Genomic DNA, 17,761 nt, shown 5'->3' on the forward strand with positions numbered 1-17,761 from the left:
TGCTCCTAGAGAGGAGAAACTGCCAGGGAGAGAGCCCCGGCAGGGCCTAATGAGTGCAGCTGTGGGTTGCGGGAGCAACTAAGGGGAGCCAGCTGCCTGTAGGGGGCAGGGCCTGGCCCTTATAAAGCCCAGGGCTGAGGCCAGGCTGGCAGTTCTCTGCCAGCAGCCAGAGAGGCAGGAGCTCACGGGGCTAACCGCAAGTACCGCTCGAGCGGAGTTAAGCCATGATGTTAAGTTATAGCCAGGCGGCTTTGGGTTGTGTTTTGAGTTACAGCCGGGAGGCTTGAAGTTGTGTTTGTGATATTACACCGGAGGCTTGGGTGAGGCTGTAGGGGTTGTAGGAGGCCTCATAAAGGGCCCCACGGGAGTGTGGGGGCCCCAGCGCCCGAGGAGGGCGCAGTGTTCTCATAGGGACCCCAGAGAGTGTGGGGTGCCCTAGCGCCAGTGAAGGCTTAGCTTGCACGCCAGTGAAGGCACAACTGGCGGCGAGGAGCGCAACCAGTGGGTTGCGGACGGGGAACACAGACCCCGGGTTATGTGCAGGGTACGTAGACCCCAGCCCCAGAGAGAGGGGCGATTTTATCAGGGAGCCCGAGGTGGGCACGGTGAGCCCCAAAGAGGGGGAGCGCCATATTGATCTATTGAGGAGCCCGAAGTGGGCACAGCGAGCCCCAAAGAGGGGGAGCGCCATATTGATCTATTGAGGAGCCCGAGGTAGGCACGGCGAGCCCCAAAGAGGGGGAGCGCCATATTAGGGAGCCCAGGACAGGCGCAGCAGATGCCAGCAAGGGCATCACTTGCGGGGGGGCATAGACCCCAGCCCCAGGGAGGGGTGATACTGAGGAGCCCTAGAGCGGGGCGATATTTAAGAAGCCCAGGACGGGCGTGGCGGACCCGGTGATAGGCCTGCACCGCAGGTAAACCCAGAGAAGGGCAAGGTGCTGCGGTTGCTCCGAGAGGACGGGGAGTAGCAGCGCGGTGAGCCCATACTAGAGAGGGTAACGGTGCGGTGGGCCTAAAAGACCGGTGGCCAGAGGGGATGTCCCAGGGGGGACTAGCTTATTGTAGAGGAGGCCCGGGAGAGCGGGTGTAGAGTTTGACCCAACAACGTCTTTCCCATCTGCGAGGCTTGGGGCGTGGTATCAGGGGAGGTAGGAGCCACGCATAGCCCATAAGGCTAGGGTGTCCGGGGAACACCCACCATAGCGGGAGACTCCCCAGGGGGTCCAGGAACACACGGGGGCAGAGGTCCCGAGTAGCCGTGCCCAGGGAGTCATAGGCAGCCTCCCTATTACATTTTCCAACAAGACGTGGCGGGCGAGAATAAGAGGGTGCCTTGGGCCGGCCTTGACACGGAGCGAGGGACCTCGAGGAGATCACGGCCCTCCGAGAGGACCCCGCCGTGACAGTCTGCTAATGTTGATACTTTGTTTGATTCCCTGTATTATACCCTGCATCATGGCTCTCGTGAGACGAACAGTACAGTCGGTCGTCAACCGAGAGATGTTTGTGCATTATCAGAAGTTAGCCATAGCTGAAAATTATTAAAATTAGAGTTAGAGAGCATCTTGAGGGGGGATAATTGTGGTAAAAATATAGCACAATCTATATTTCCTGCTTTTATAATTGCTTCTGCATATTATCACAATTGCTTTTGCGAAGGCATATATGCTAATAATAGATTTACGAGTAGCACCAAACTTCTGCAGACAGAGCCAGGAACAGATGCAATAAATAACTCCTTACGAGAGATAAGAGAAGAGGGGCAGGGAAAGATGCTGATGTGAAGAGACCAAACCCTGACCGAAGGATGACCGGGAGGGGGCTTAAGAACTGCCCCTGGGAGGGGATTTAAGATGTAAATGAGACATGTATGTAAACCATCATAGAACATGTAACTGCTAGACATACGATGCAAGACATAATGCTAAGTCTGCCAATAATTGCACGACACGTTGAAATCTATTGTTTACGTTGGCTATAAAAATAAGTTTCAGACCCAGTTTGTTGTCGACCCTGATTTGAGTGGCTCAACTCCAGGGTCGGTCTGTTTGCAAACAATAAATCTGAAATTGGACCTAGCCTGTGTGTGTGACTCTCTCCTGGGGTGGATTGGACAAGCCTCCAGGGGCACGAAACTAGCCGTTTGTGCAACAGAAACAAGACACTATTATTTACAAGAATTTATAAGCTGTTTACAGTAAAGAAGTTAACAGGCTTGCTACTACCAGTGCAAGAGTCTGGGGCCTAGCACTGTTGAAGTTCTGTGACACCAGTTAGTTCCTGCTGCCTCACCCAGGCTGGCTCCTGGGTTGCCAACCATATTTTCTGGATGCACTAGTTCCAGGAGGAGTTACTCTCTGTCACTAGTGGGTCACTAGTGGGCCATGACTCTGGAAAAATCTTTTCTTCCCCTACATTCTGCCTTCTAAAAACAAGTTGTGCATATTATTTAGGAGCGTATGGTATGTGAGAAATTATGGTATGTTACATGGACCCAAGAGAAAAGGAGTTCTGGGCACATGCACACATAGGCCTGCATACACAATCAAATACATTTACTGTAGTGTTTGTGTAGAAGTTCAGATAATGCATTACTTTCAACGTAATGCAGGCATTGTTCACTTATTTACATGCCCCTTTGAAGTATGTACATTTATACTAGGAACATTTCCCTTTTGTCTTTAGACTTTTGCACTTTAACAGTCCCCACTTTCTTTAGGTTAAATATTAATTTAACAGTAATATAATAAGCATTTATATCATTATTGCAGTTAGTATTTGTGACTATGATGGATACATATATATTCATAACTCCTGTTTGTGGTTATATTAAGTTATACTTTGACTTTTGGCCTGCTCATGCTAAACCTAATCTTAGTTCAGGTCCTTAAGTCTGCTGATTACAATGATTGCCCCAGCCACATATCCTTCATCCAGCCCTATTTGACTCCCCTGGGCTAGAGTGTTAGGTGACCCTTATATAATACACACACGGAGGATAAGGGCCTAGGATAGACCAAGATTCTTTCTCCTCACATGCTTCAAGGCTGCAAAGTGGGTATTTGCAATCTAGCCCTACATTACTAGTTTATCTTCCCATCATTGCCGAAAAATAGTGCTGCTATGATGAGTATGGTATATTTGAAATTATCCTTGAATAAACATTTTTGGATTAACATATAAATAGCTATGGATCACATAACTTTGGGAAAATTCAAATCTACATAAAATGTCTTTCTCCATTATAAAAGAGAGAGAAATTTTAATACAGTCATCACCCAAGTCAGGACTCTCACTTTTTTTTCCCATATACATTGCTTAGTTATTTTTCTATAAATTGTTTTTCACATTTTATAGAGATTTGGAGGAGGGGATTATTTAAGTATTTTTCTAATCTTTCCAATCAATTTTTAAATTAGTTTATATAAAACTGTATATATTTTAACCTTAGCATCAAAAGAAAAATGCATAAAATAAACTGACAGTGGTATTAGACTGTCCAGTGTTTTACTTCATAGAACCATAGAGAAGCAGGGCTGGAAGGGACCTCCAGGGATCATCTAATCCAACCCCCTGTCTGAGGCAGGGTCATCCCTGTCCAAACCTTTCTATACAAATCTGTAATCTAAACTCTGTGAAAAACCTACCATCAACCCTGACACAACATAACTCTTAGAGTCAATCAAAATTCAAGAGCTGCTATAGTTTTACTACATGCAACTCACAGCCAGAAGATGGAGCTCTGTACATACATATACTTTCAAGAGGGCCTGGGATATTATTTAGTATGGGACTGACTTCAGATTGTAGTATAACCTTATTGTGCTGTCAATTAAAGGAAATAAAAGCAAATTAGAAACAACCCATGGCTTTCATTTCAATACATGAGACATCAAACCACCACAAATATGTCTGCTTTGGGTCTGGTATTGTATTATCTAATACCTTCATTAATGATTTAGATGATGAAATTGAGTGCACACTGAGCAAATTTGCAGAATGCACCATGTTGTATGGAGCTGCAGATATTTTGAAGAGTATGGTTATGGATTCAGCATGAACTTGATAAAGACATTTTCCAAACTTAAATCTATTGCAATTTGGGAATAAGTACAACATGTATATGTGGGACCAAACAATCCCATGAACAAATACAGATTGGGAATGACTGGCAAGACTGCAGTACTGCAAAGAAGAACCTGGGTATTACAGTGAACCATAAGCTAAATTTGAGCTAACAGTGTGCTCTTTTCTGCAAAAAATTACAACAGTATATTGAGTTGTATTAATACGGCACTACTTGCACATCAATGGAAGTGATTCTTCCACTCTGTTTGGCATTAGTGAGGCCTCACCTTGAGCATTGTGTTTAGTTTTGGGTACCAACCTTCAAGAAAGATGTGGAAAAATGAGGAAGAGTCCAGCAGAGAGCAATAAAAATTACTAGAAGCTTGGGGAACATGACATATGAGTAAAGACTAGAAAAATTTGGATTATTTATGCTGGAGAACAAAAGACCAAGGAGGGGGATTTCATAACTGTCTTCAAATAACCTGATGGGTATTTATAAAGAGGATGGCAACAGACCAGAGTTGGCAACCTTTACTAATGATAGGTCACAGCTTGTGACCTGGCCATTGCTTCCCTCCTGCTGCTGCCCCGGCTATCCCTACTGCATATGCAGCATTGTCTCTTGCCCCATAATGCAATCTCCACTAAAATATATGCTATTAAAAAGCATAGCAAGCAGCAATTTGGAGGGGCTAATTCAATGGATATGGTAAGCAAAGGAGTTGGGGGTGGGGAGGGAGAGGGGAGAAGGAATCAGCCCTTTGCATAGCGCAGGGATGGTTGGGCAGCAGCCAGAGGCATAGTGAGCTCATTCACTGGCAAGCTCATTCACTGTCGTGACAAAAACTGAGTTGTAGGGGGAACACAATTCCATTGGTCCCCGTCCCCTGCAAGATGCACTGATGGGTGCCGGAAAGCACAGGGTGGCCCTGCCATGGCAAAGCCTCCCAGGAGGGAGGGGATTGCTGGCATCTTCCCTCATAGATGGCTCCTGAGGCTGGTGCCACATTCACCTTCCCCGTGTTACACTGCTGGCAGCAGCAAAGTATCAGCATGCCATTACTAAAATGTGAAATGTGGAACTTTGGCCAGATTGGACAGCTGAGTGGCAGCAGGGGGTTGGCACACTGTGGGAGAACCTACACATGCGCTTTACTGCAAAGTCGACTAGTTAGCCCCACAGTAAACTGTCACCATATACACATGTGGTGCTATTAGGCTGGAATAAACTAATTAACTCTGCCATTAACTCATGCCCAACCTAAGTACTATCCTATGGCAGAGTTACTTACTCTGCCACAACATGCATATAGATTGTGACTGGGGCGGGCTGGCCCCACACTAGAACCCAGCCCCCCTGCAGCATGTTGAACAATCATTTTAAATTGCAGCAAAAGAAATGTAGGTTGGCTATTAGGAAGAAATGTATTACTATGAGGGTGGTCAAGAACTGGAAAAAACCTACAGTAGTTCTAGAATCTCCATCCTTGTAAGTTTTTAAGAGCAGCTTAGACAAATATTTGTCAAGGAAAGTTTAGTCTGGGGTGAGCCTGCCTTGAGCAGAAGAGTGGACTAGAAGACCTTATGAGGTGCCTTCTAGCTCTGCTTTTTTATGATTCCATGTCAAATCAAATAACAAAATTCATCAGAACAATTCAGTGACTTGTGTGTTCTTTAAATGCCTCACAGATTAAAAAGCAGCAACATTGCACCAAATGTCTGATGAAACCCTACCCCCCACTCCAAATAAAATCAAAATTCTAAAGTTCCAGAAGCAGACATGGTTCTTTGGGTAAATGCGGTATCTTCTATTAGACCAACTAAATAGTTGGACAAATTGTTCTTTGCAAGCTTTTGGGTACACACACCCTTCTACAGGCACAGGGAGAGTATGTTCCATACAAAATTCATAAGAAACTAAAATAAAAAAAAAGGCCATCTCTTGATTAGCAGTAAAACTTCAAGGCAGATCCAACCATAGAATGTATCATGGAAGTCTTTTCAATGTAAAAGGAATAGGACTAAATCCAGCAGGGGCTAGGAGAAGCAGAGATTGATTTTGGATCTTTGGTTTTATTTAATGATGGAAAGCTTTTTATTCATCACATGAAAAACAGGGTTTTTTTAGAAATGGATATAAGGAATGCAGTTAAACACAAAATACTGCTTACTATGAAGAGAGGGATTTTATCACTTCTAAGGGAAGGAGTGCCAATCAGCTATCCAAATCACTCAAATTGGTCCAATAATAGCCCCAAAGGTATGGCATAAACCACTGCCTGTACAGTACAGGGAACAAAGGGAAGGAGAAGGGAAGGGAAGGAAGCTTCATCCCAGTGCTGCATATATGCTGCTGGTATAAATTTGCACTCTCAGGCATTGGAAAGTTTAAGCAGGGTTTACATGGTTCATTCCTTTGGATTCAGGGACCTAAATTCTATCTACATTGCCCACATTTGGGGACAATGTAAATGAAAAATACATTACCTAAAAGAACTTTAAAATATTTACTAAGGATATCAACAGCTTATCTGTGTTTCTGTACTCAATATAGTAGTCCATAATCTGAGCAACCATGTTCTTTGTAAAGAAGTAGTAATAGACTCCTGTTGCCTGATCTTAATAAAATTTAGAATTCCTAATAGAGGACTAATTAACAACACAGCATATGACCTTGTTTGGTAAATATAAGTCCTGAGGGCTAGATCTTTATTTAGTGTAAATTATCAAAAGTCTATGGACTTTAGTGAAGTAATGCAAATAGCTGAGAATCTGGCCTTTTCTCTTCATGGTCTCACAATTTGCTCTCAGGACACTGATGTGTTTGCCATCTTTGACCACAGCTATGCTGAAAACTACTGAATGGATACAATCTTTTTCAAATTATACCTAGATTATGCTGCTCAGAACAAAGATTAGAATAATTTTTTTTAAGGTCAGGCACAATGCATTATCATGTATAAAACAAAGGACCATTGTAATGCTCCAAAGTAAAGCTTCTTAATGATAGGTCACAGCTATCTCTGCATCATAACCACAACATAATCTCTGCATTTAAATCAAAAGGGAGCTAATCAGATCTGAAGGTAGACATTGGTATTATATGTATGTCTTTTCAAATGGCATTCTACAAATTTAGGGTTACCATATATCCCATTCCAGAAAAGAGAACACCTGCCGCACCCTGGGAGGAGGTTGGCGAATATGACTGTGAGGGGTAGTGATGTGCCGGTGCCCTGGCACTGCTCATTCCATTGCCCCTCATTCCCAAGCCACAGCCCCCCACCCCACAGCCCTGCTGGTGCCCCTCATTCCCTGGGCCATGCTGATGAGCCTCACTCCCATCCCAGGGTGACCAGATGCTGCTGCAAGAGGGAGAGAAAACGGTAGATGCTAGGATCCTGGGGGCACCTTCTCTGCTGTGGCAGAGAAGCTAAATGAACTTGGTAGGTGCTAGGACCCTTCAGACATCTCCTCTGCCGCTGGGCAGCCATGCAGTTCCCTGCTGCAGCCTGAGTGCCTGGGCAGTTTCTTCCAGCATCTGCAGGCACCACCCCTCCCCCCCCCCCAACCACACACAGAGCCGAGCTGAGTAAAATCCTGGACATTTGATCAGATTTAAAAAAAAACCTGGACAGAGATTGGAGGGTCAAAAAATTGAACATGCTTGGGAAAACCCAGACATATGGTAATCCTAACAAATATAAACAGTATCTGTTATGGTTTAGGGATTGTGCTAATGACAGATTTACTGATGTTAACAGGGCCAGGATTTCAGATTTGATCTTGGAGTTGGTCGTGATGTTGCGGGATTTGGCCCTTATTTAGCATTTTCCTGACACTACAACATAAGTTCTTTCTTCCACAAAACCAAATACAGCAAGGTCTTTGCCCCATTAATATTTCATAGACATGCCACTAACTTTCTGCCTTCCTTAATGCCCGCAAGAGTGGGTTTTTTTACAAGTTTTAGGATTCAGTCATTAATCCATCCGATGCAAAAATGAGTTTATTTTTTAAAACAAATTTAAAAAAATTAAAAAGTAAGTTTCATTTACTTCCCATTCTTCACTTGTACAACAGATAAAACTGATTATGTGGCAGTTATTCTACAATACTTTGTGTTTCTGTTCAAATAATGCTGACTAACTATTCTGAAGCTAAACAAATTAATTGAAATTCCAAATAAATTGCTGATATGAAAAAAGCACAAAGTACTCAAATGTCAATCACACAAGCATATTTATTATATAAATATTTGATAAATTATAAGATTTTAATAAATGTAAACATTTCTAGGAAAATAGTGTTATATATTTCTTATTAATGTTTACAACTAATATGAGGCACATAGTGCAAAAATACTTTTCTGATACAGAGATCACAAAATAATTACCTATATGTGTTATCTAAAAGTAAATGCTTAAATTTCTGTGATACAATATAGTTTTAAATTTATCTGTATTACTGATTCATGGATACATTTTCTTGGTAAATTAAGATATAGCTGCCATATGACTACCAATGGTACTGACACATAAATGTAAGTTGATATTTGGTTTACAGAGTAGATATTACCAAGAAAAATACTTACAATTATCTAGTACATAGTGGGTGTATATACGGGTTCATTAATTTGCTTTAGGTAATGCACATTATATCTAGTGTCTCCATTGAGAGGTACTAGAAAAATGCGCATAAGCCTATTTTAATGGGCATTAGCTAAAGAGCAGGTCTTTGTGATGCTTTAATGCGCATTAAAATAGGCTAATGCACATTAAAGCACACATGTAGACACACCCATTGTGTTGTGTTATGCCCAAAGAAAATCTTACTTTGATTACCTGAGAATTTGCCCTGAACCAGGATAACTTTATACTACACATATTTTCCCTGCTTCTAGACTTGGAGTTCTTCTAAACAAAAAAACCCAAAAAAACAAAACAAATCAAACAACTAGATGATATCTGAAATTGATAAACTCAAGTCAATGGGAATTCCGGGTGTGAAAGGAAAGCAAGTTATGGCTTTCATTTATATACCATTGGCCAGTTATAAGTAAAACGTCTTAAGTATATGGACAAAGTTTAAGAAAATATATGTATTTATAAAATTGCATACAAAAATCATACAAGACAAGCAATATACTGTTTTTACAGTATACTTGGCTGAGAGGTAGGGTTTTAAAATAAGATGTCCAAAAATGTGTTTCCTTATTTTCTTGTACCCACAACAAAACTGTGTCTTGATGTTAAACATTTTCTATGGAGACTACAGAACTCTTTCCAGAACTACTACTACTGTTTTAGCACCACAAAAATAAAGAAGAGAATAAAAAGTTTGCAATGACATAAGAACATAAAATTCTATACAAACTGTATCAGAAGAAAGTATATTGCTTTTGTACACTTTTGATGTCAATTTTTGGCAGATCATAATGCCCAGCTGGTTTCATGAAAGCTGAAAGTAGTTGAAATTATTAGTTTGTGTCCCAATCTGTCAATAAGTTTTCCTTTCTACATTTTAATATAGTTGATTGACACAACCAGTACAGCATATGTATTTTATTTAACACTTCATAAAAATTTGCACTGATTAGTTGCAGGTACAGCACTACAATTACGGTCCAGCTTAAGGTGTTACCCATAGTAGTAACCTCAGTTGTTTGTTTGTATATACTGTACATTAAGTTCATTCCTCTTTGTTAAAACCTGGGGGTTTATGATTGTGATTTATGTACTTGTTAGCTCACAAACATATGATAAAACAATAATATGCATCCCTGATATTAACACTGATGAAAACATGACAGAATTCTTAGAATTAATTAAACATTACAGAGATGAAAAACTGAAAATATTATAGCACCTACAATTTGCACCTTAAAGACAGTTTCCTGTTTTCGATGCATTGACCATATCACAGTTTTTACTGTATTTGAAGATGGAGACCAATGCTTGCATTAGGGACACATTTTCCACAGAATCCTCCACATCTTCCATATATTTTAGTACCATCCTAAAATTACAGAGGCAAAAATAGAGGGATCTCAATCACAAAAACCTACTAAAGTACCAGCTACACAATTCAGTTCCTTAATGTTCTGAGTCATCAGAATCTTTAATACATCACACATGAGAAGATCAAATTAACATGAACACCTAGGGTGCCTGTACATGAGCGTGGAGTCTGCTCTAACACGCTGTAATTACAGTGCATTGGAGCATGGTAATTTCTGCACTCCAGCAGCCTCCTGCATCTCATGCATCAACGTCCCCATGCTTGAAAATGGTGGTGTGGGCACTTGAACTAAAGCTTGTTGAGTGAGCTTTAGTTCAATCACCCCTGCCACCATTTTTAAGCACGGGGATGCTGATATGAGACGCTGTGGTGCTTTAATAAGAATGGCTCTCAGAGCTGCCCTAATTGAAGTGCTGCCCCTCTCCCCGCCCCCAGAGCACATGTAAAAGTGCCCATAAGGGCCAAAAAATACTTGTATTTTGCACCCTGAGAGTGTGAGACTTTCTAAAACCACACTGCAGATTAACATTGTGTAGTACACATTGCAGTCTTGGGTGAGAAACAGACATCCTCTTTGGAGCATGATCAGCCATGGCACATCTGATGCCCTTCACAGATGTTTTAATAGACATTGCCAGAGCTGTCATCCCCCAGGGTCAGTCTTCCTCCCCTTCCAGGGCTCCAGGGGCCCTATCCTGAGAGAAAGGACCCCAGGTGCTAACCTGGGGTACAAATCTGCAAGTGGAAACCCCTGCTTGCAGATAAGCCCCCATGTTGGAGAATGTGTAAATCCCACAGCTGAGATTCAAGTACAGAGTGGGGAGCTCCCTGAGGGGTTCTCTCTGCTTGCGTGTAGTACCTTGGCCCTGAGGTGGCAGTGAGAAAAGCATGCCAGGTGCCTGCATGCCTATTATGTTGTGACCCCTGGTGTCATGTACAAGAAGAGGGGGTAATTCCTAGGAGAGTTCCCCGCTCTGTGCTTGCAGAGCCACAGCAGTAAGATTTCCACAGGAAAATTCCTCCCCTCTCCCTTCTGCCAATCACCTGGTTGTTGGGATGGGGAAGGGGATGCATTCTCCTGGGGCTGGAACCCTTCTCCAGTTTTCTATGGCAGCTGCTGCGTTTCAGCAGCTGCCAACTGCCAATTGACAGCCTACCCTCTTCCTAGGCAAGGGAATCAGCTGATTGGTGGCAGAGGGGGACACATTCTCACATTCTGTCCCAGGAGGGTTCCCCCCAAAGGAGAAGTTGCCTCATCAATCATTTGATTAGCAGAAGGGCAATTTTTCAGGGCAGGGTCCCCACATGTCTCCTGGGCAACTTGCCCCAGGACAGGCTATTAGGGAACCAGTGCTCTTCCTCCCCCGCAACTTTCTTGGATGGGAGGGAGGACTATAGGATAGCACAAGGGTGGGAAAAATACAGCCTGTGCCTCCAGAGGGGCTTTGTCCAGCCCGTGGTGGGTCCGTTAGTCCCGCCTGGCTCAGGCATCATCCCACAGTAGTGTACCCTGCTGCGCCTTGAGCGTGCAGTGGGGGTGGGGCAGTTCCCCACTGGACTGCCTTTGTAGGCAGTGGCAGCTGCTGACCCCAGCCCCGTAGTACTGGATGGGACCCAAGCACAGTCCTGACCCACCCCGCACCTCCTGCAGACTCACTTGCTCGCACTGAACAGCAGCGCTGGTGGGACAGAAGTGTGCTCAGTCTGGGGGAAAAGTGGCCTAACCCCCTCAGTGCTGCCTGATGCTTCCTGCAGCAGCCACGCGAAGCCTGCACTGGGCAGCCCTGCATTGTCACTGCTGCCTCCAGGCTGAAAGTCAGTCCAGCAGGGAGCTGCCCCAGGCCTGCTGTGTGCCCAGGGGGTGGCAGGATGCATCATGGACAGATGGTGCAAAGCAGGCGTAGGGGCTGGGCTGGGGCTGTGTGGGCCTCTAGCTGATCCACTCCTGTTGGGGTTAGTCTGGAGTGGGCATGGGGCGTGCTGGGGCTGCATGCTGCTGGTGATAGCACAGAGACGCTTCAGGGCACATGGGCTCTGGGCTGCTGCAGGGTGGGGGCAGGTGCTGACTGGCTCAGGGGGGCACATGGGGTGGGAGGGCTCCCATGCACATCCCAACATACTGACAAACCCTACCCCAGAAATCCCATGACTACACTCTCCCACACACACACACACACACACAATCACCCCCTCTCCACAAACACTCCTCCACACCCCTCACACCCCCCCCCCTGGGTCTGTGGGGGAGCCCCACTCACTACTACACATACACACCCCACCACACACAAGCACCTACACCTCCCCACATATACCCCTAGCCACCCTCCCCTCCACACACCCAACAAACCCCATACCCACCCACACTTCCCCACAAACATCCCCCACAAGCCCCTCATACCCACCCACATTCACACATCCCCACAGCTCCCAACAAACCCCATACCCACCCACCCATTCCTCCTCACGCCTCCATACCTCCCACAATAGACAAGAGTAAGACTTCATTTTGAGCTATTACACAACCACCTCTGCATACATGATGCAAACACACACAAATCAGGACAAAAACATCTTTTTCAAAATAAAATTAAAATATGTTATTGTGGATGTTAGATTTTTAGTATATAAGTTGGGGGGGAGGGGTCTGGTTCCAAGATGGCAAATGCCCTTCCCAAAAGGAGTTCTTCTGGGGCAAGAGCAGGGACTTCTGGTGACAAGGTCAGGGGCTAGGGGGAGGGACTTTGGGTACCAAGATGGTGATCAGGGGGCAGAGCACCTGTCAAGGGTAGGGGCTACCTTTGCGGACCTAGATTGCTCACCAAAACTCATGAAGCAGCCCTCCAGCCAAAATAATTGCCCACCCCTAGGATAGCGGGTGTCCTCCAGACTCAAAAGAAGTGGCATTCAAGTTAGATCAGGAGGAGGGAAATCTTCTTTCTTAAGAACCTGATCGAATTTCTTGCAGAAGAGCCAGTTCTCTTTCGCAACAGATCTTTTAAATGTCTGTACAGCTCTCTTTTTATATGAGCAGAAAGGCTTATGGACTAAGAATATACAATATTACTTACTTGGGATCTGTGTATATCAACAGTTGCATAATTGCCCTGAGCAATCCATCTAGCTGTATTGGATAGTTTCAGTCCAGTACCTGCCAAATTAATGCTGAACTGTCCCTGTCAAGAAAAAAGAAGACAAAGCACATATTTTATGTAAAAATTTTAAAATACTTAATATCACAAAATCAACAAATATTTCTTAGGGATTTTCTGCACAAGGACAAGCAAGGAAGGTAACTAAAGATGTGAATTTAAAAAAGGAATAATTGAATACAAGCTTGCCTAGACACACACAATTAAAGTGGCCTAAATGCATTTTTGCACCATTCACTTGGGAAGTGAGGTAAGCTAAAATGAATTAAGGTGACATTCATTCTGAATAAAAATATCCACACAAGAGTTTAACACTACTTAAACAATCTATTTTAATAATTGATTCAGATCAACTTTCCTAGGTGTCCTCGTATAAACACTGAATTATAAGCTTAGGTTTCAGTACCGACTGAACATTGTACTCTTGCAGTAAGTGACCCTAAGAGCGTCTATGCTGACAAGATTAGTTATTTTACTATATTAAGTTTGTTTTCTTGAATCTGAGAATAAATTAACATATTTATCTCTAGTCAAGGTAGATAGCATAATATTATTAGATTTGTAATTTCTTACATGATTTTAAATAGCAATTGACCAAGACAAAAGCCAAAAGATGTGTTGTTCAGTTTAGAGTAGAAGATCTAGAAGTTCTGGTATATATAAAAAATAATCAAGCATCTTTAATTAAGAGAAACGGATTGAAATCTAATACGAACACATTTTATTGGGATGTTTCAAGTAATTTTTTTTTATATGAGAAAGGAGGGGGAACAACACTAGAAAATAAAAATAATTGCACAATTACAAATAATTATTATGCCATATCAAAATAGAAATTACAATAATTATCACTTTAAAATTAACATCACAGGTACAGAAAATATTTAGCTAAATTTATTTATTATTTAATGCAATCTTCTGCACTGAAAACAATTTCAAAATATTACATTAATCTCAGATTCTTCACAAAAGAAAATATAAATTTAAAAATAAAAAGATGGACATGACAAACACACTTTATTAATATGAGAGCAAGTAAAATATTCAAAGCTGGCTGTTTCACCTTTGAAAAACAAACCATGGCATGGAAACAATTTAGAGAAATTGGCTACACAACTTATAAAGCAGTGTTATGTAGGAATATTGATCAGATTTTAACAGATTCTTTTCTTCCATTTTTCTGAGCAGAGACAGGGACATCCCCCCCCACTGGGAATCTGGACGGACCCAGGGGAGGCGCAGACAGGCCCAGGGTCAGTGAGGACCTAGTCAGGGAACTTCTGGAGGAACTAGACGTGTTCAAATCAGCAGGTCCTGATGATCTCCACCCCAGAGTGCTGAGGGAATTGGCAGAGGTCATTGCAGGACCCCTGGCACAGCCTTATGAGCACTCATGGTGCTCTGGCGAGGTGCCAGAGGACTGGAAAAGGGCCAATGTGGTCCCCATTTTCAAAAAAGGGAGGAAAGAGGACCCAGGAAACTATAGGCCCATTAGTCTTACCTCGGTCCTGGGGAAGCTCTTTGAGAAAATTATCCAGGAGCACATCTGCAAGGGACCAGCAGGGGAGATAATGCTTAGGGGCAATCAACATGGGTTCATTAGAGGCAGGTCCTGTCAGACCAGCCTGGTGGCCTTCTATGACCAGGTCACAAAATCCTTGGACACAGGTGTCACAGTGGACATAGTCTTTCTGGGCTTTAGGAAGGCCTTCGATACTATCTCTCACCGCATCCTCATTAAAAAATTAGGCGACTGTGGTGTGGATGCCGACACAGATGGGTTGCTAATTGGCTGGAGGGCTGCACGCAGAGAGTGATGGTGGATGGGTTGTTTTTGACCTGGAGGGTTGTGGGCAGTAGAGTCCCCCAGGGCTCAGTCCTCAGGCCTGCACTGTTCAACATCTTCATCAGTGACTTGGACGAGGCGGTGAAAAGCACCTTGTTCAAGTTCTCAGATGACACTAAGACGTGGGGAGAAGTGAGCACGCTAGAAGAGAGGGACAGGCTACAACTAGATCTGGACAGATTACAGAGGTGGGCGGATGAGAATAGGATGGGTTTCAATACTGACAAGTGCAAGGTGTTGCACCTGGGGAGGAAGAACCAGCAGCATACCTACAGGATGGAGAAATCCCTTGTCAGCACAGAGGCAGAAAAGGAACTTGGAGTCACTATTGATTCCAAGATGAACATGGGCTGCCAATGTGGGAACACAGTCAGTAAGGCGAACTGCACCTTGTCATGTATCCATAGATGCATCACAAGCAGGTCCAAGGAGGTGATCCTCCCCCTCTATGTGACATTGTTCAGGCCACAGTTGAAGTACTGCATCCAGTTCTGGGCGCCGCACTTCAGGAGGGGTGTGGACAGCATTGAGAGGGTCCAGAGGAGGGCTACTCGCATGATCAGGGGGCAACAGGGTAGGCCCTATGAGGAGAGGCTACAGGACCTGAACCTGTTCAGCCTCCACAAGAGAAGGCTGAGAGGGGATCTGGTGGCTGCCTAAAAACTTGCCAAGGGGGACCAGCAGGCAATGGGAGGGTCCCTGCTCCCCCAATCACTACTGGGAGTAACAAGGAATAACAGCCATAAGCTGACTGAGAGTAGATTCAGGCTGGACATCAGGAGGCACTACTTCACGGTCAGGGCGGCTAGGATCGGGAACAAACTTCCAAGAGAAGTGGTGCTGGCTCCTACCCTGGGGGTCTTCAAAAGGAGGCTAGACAGTCACCTAGCCGGGGTGTTTGACCCCAGCATCCTTTCCTGCCCGTGGCAGGGGGTTGGGACTTGATGATCTGCTTAGGTTCCTTCCAACCCTACCAACTAGGAAACTATGAAGTGTCATGAAATAAGAGCTAGCTCCACAGTGACTATTTGCCATTTTAGGAGCCTGTGCCTGACATTTAAGGCACTACTCATATTCTTGGGTGCCATCTAACTTGGTAGATCCTAAATTTCCCCATGTCTAAGTTTCTGCCAGTGTGCACATACAGAACTTCACAGATCCTCATATTTAAGTTTTACCAAAATAAATCCCATGCAAAGTGCTACAGTTATTCAGATGGGGCTGTTGTTGCCTTGCTGTTCTCATGATATATATAAACCATTCGAACTTTACTTCCAGGATTAACAGAGATGCTTAAAACCTTTAATGAAAACTCAACTGTATATTGTACAGGTTTGATGTTATTTTCTGTATAGTGCTATGCATATTTAGCACCCAGATACTCAGTTATGCTGACACACATTGATATGTATGGGGAAGGTGGCGCTCTGAGTACCAAATGAAGTGGAATACATTTCTTTCATGACAAAAAGCATCTGGAGAAAATTCATACAAATAATATCAACCTATTCCATAGTCCTATTCCATACTTATGTCATAAAGTGACTTCATCCGCAGTGATTTCATGTTGTAGCAATAAATGAAAATAGCTTATACAGATGCCAGAGCAGCTGTCTGTCATGCATTATGTTCAGGTTTAGGATTCAAAAGACTGAGTGTGAAGGAAGTGATGCATGTCCATGGAAAGAAACCAGGAGCATTCATTTTAGTATACCTTCTGTAGATGTGTACTTGCATCTAAAAATATGTCCGTCCTTAGCTGACTCATTTTCCAACCATCATTATGGATCACATTCCTACTGGCACAAATAGGTATAACTGAATGGAGTTATGCTCACTGATAACAGTATTGGATTAAGCTGTAGAGCATTTTTTATTTTTTAGTATTTAGCATACTGAACCTATCCACAGGATGTTTTTTGTGGTTACGTTAAGAGGCATAATGTGCAAAGAATGTGCCAAGAGCAGTTCCTTCTCATCCTTCTCCCTCTAGGCAGCAAGAAGGAGCAGCAGCAGCAATGTATATCATGGAAAGGCATTCTGGGAACTGCAGTTCTCTGTAGTGACAGAGTTTGCAGCTGCTGGAAGGAAACTCACCCCATTTTTTTCTTTTTTCTTTTTTGCTGCCAAGGCCCATGTTGGGAGGACAAAAAATTGCTGATTTTGGTAGCAAAATATAGGGTCATTTCTCCCATTCCCCCAGCAGCAGTGAACTCCACTGCTGCTCTACAAGACTATAATTCCCAGAGTGGCTTGTACTCCATGACACACACCGCCCATGGTATTGCAATGTCTCCATTGCTGGAAAGTGCACATGAAGCAGGTAATGAGAGTGAGGTGGCCCCCCTCACAGAACACTTTCTCACTTGCCCATCTCACTTTATGCCACTGAAGCTAACGGATGATATTTGGCACCCTTCTGCACCTGAGACTGCTGGACTTCTGTTCGCTTTCTTCATGGTGCTTTCCAGTGTCATTCATGAGTTCCCCAGTTTATAAAGGCTATCCCAAATACTTGTTAGGAAGCTTTTTTTTTTTTTTTTGCTGAGCAGTTAGTGGCTGGCTAATGTTGACATCTACATCTCAGCTCTGCCCCTCTTTATGTAAGTGAATATTTTGTGCCACATAAATCATGATAGAGAAAATAGAGAGAGAAGATGTTTCTACCCCA

General features: G+C 43.6%; 1 protein-coding gene across 1 annotated transcript in view; it reads right to left on the reverse strand.

The window, feature by feature from the left end:
* Positions 1-8,299: 8,299 nt before the first annotated feature.
* Positions 8,300-17,761, reverse strand: part of ADAMTS20 (ADAM metallopeptidase with thrombospondin type 1 motif 20) — a 165,741-nt gene continuing 156,279 nt past the window's right edge. Inside the window, exons 38-39 of the mRNA XM_006272240.3 lie at positions 13,164-13,268; positions 8,300-10,092 (exon numbers count right to left, since the gene is read on the reverse strand). Of these exons, the coding sequence (XP_006272302.1) occupies positions 10,003-10,092; positions 13,164-13,268 (195 nt within the window). The 3' untranslated portion in view covers positions 8,300-10,002. The remainder of the gene's footprint in view (positions 10,093-13,163; positions 13,269-17,761) is intronic.

The sequence above is a fragment of the Alligator mississippiensis genome, chromosome 4 (genome assembly GCF_030867095.1).
Source record: "Alligator mississippiensis isolate rAllMis1 chromosome 4, rAllMis1, whole genome shotgun sequence".
NCBI classification, from domain to species: domain Eukaryota; kingdom Metazoa; phylum Chordata; order Crocodylia; family Alligatoridae; genus Alligator; species Alligator mississippiensis.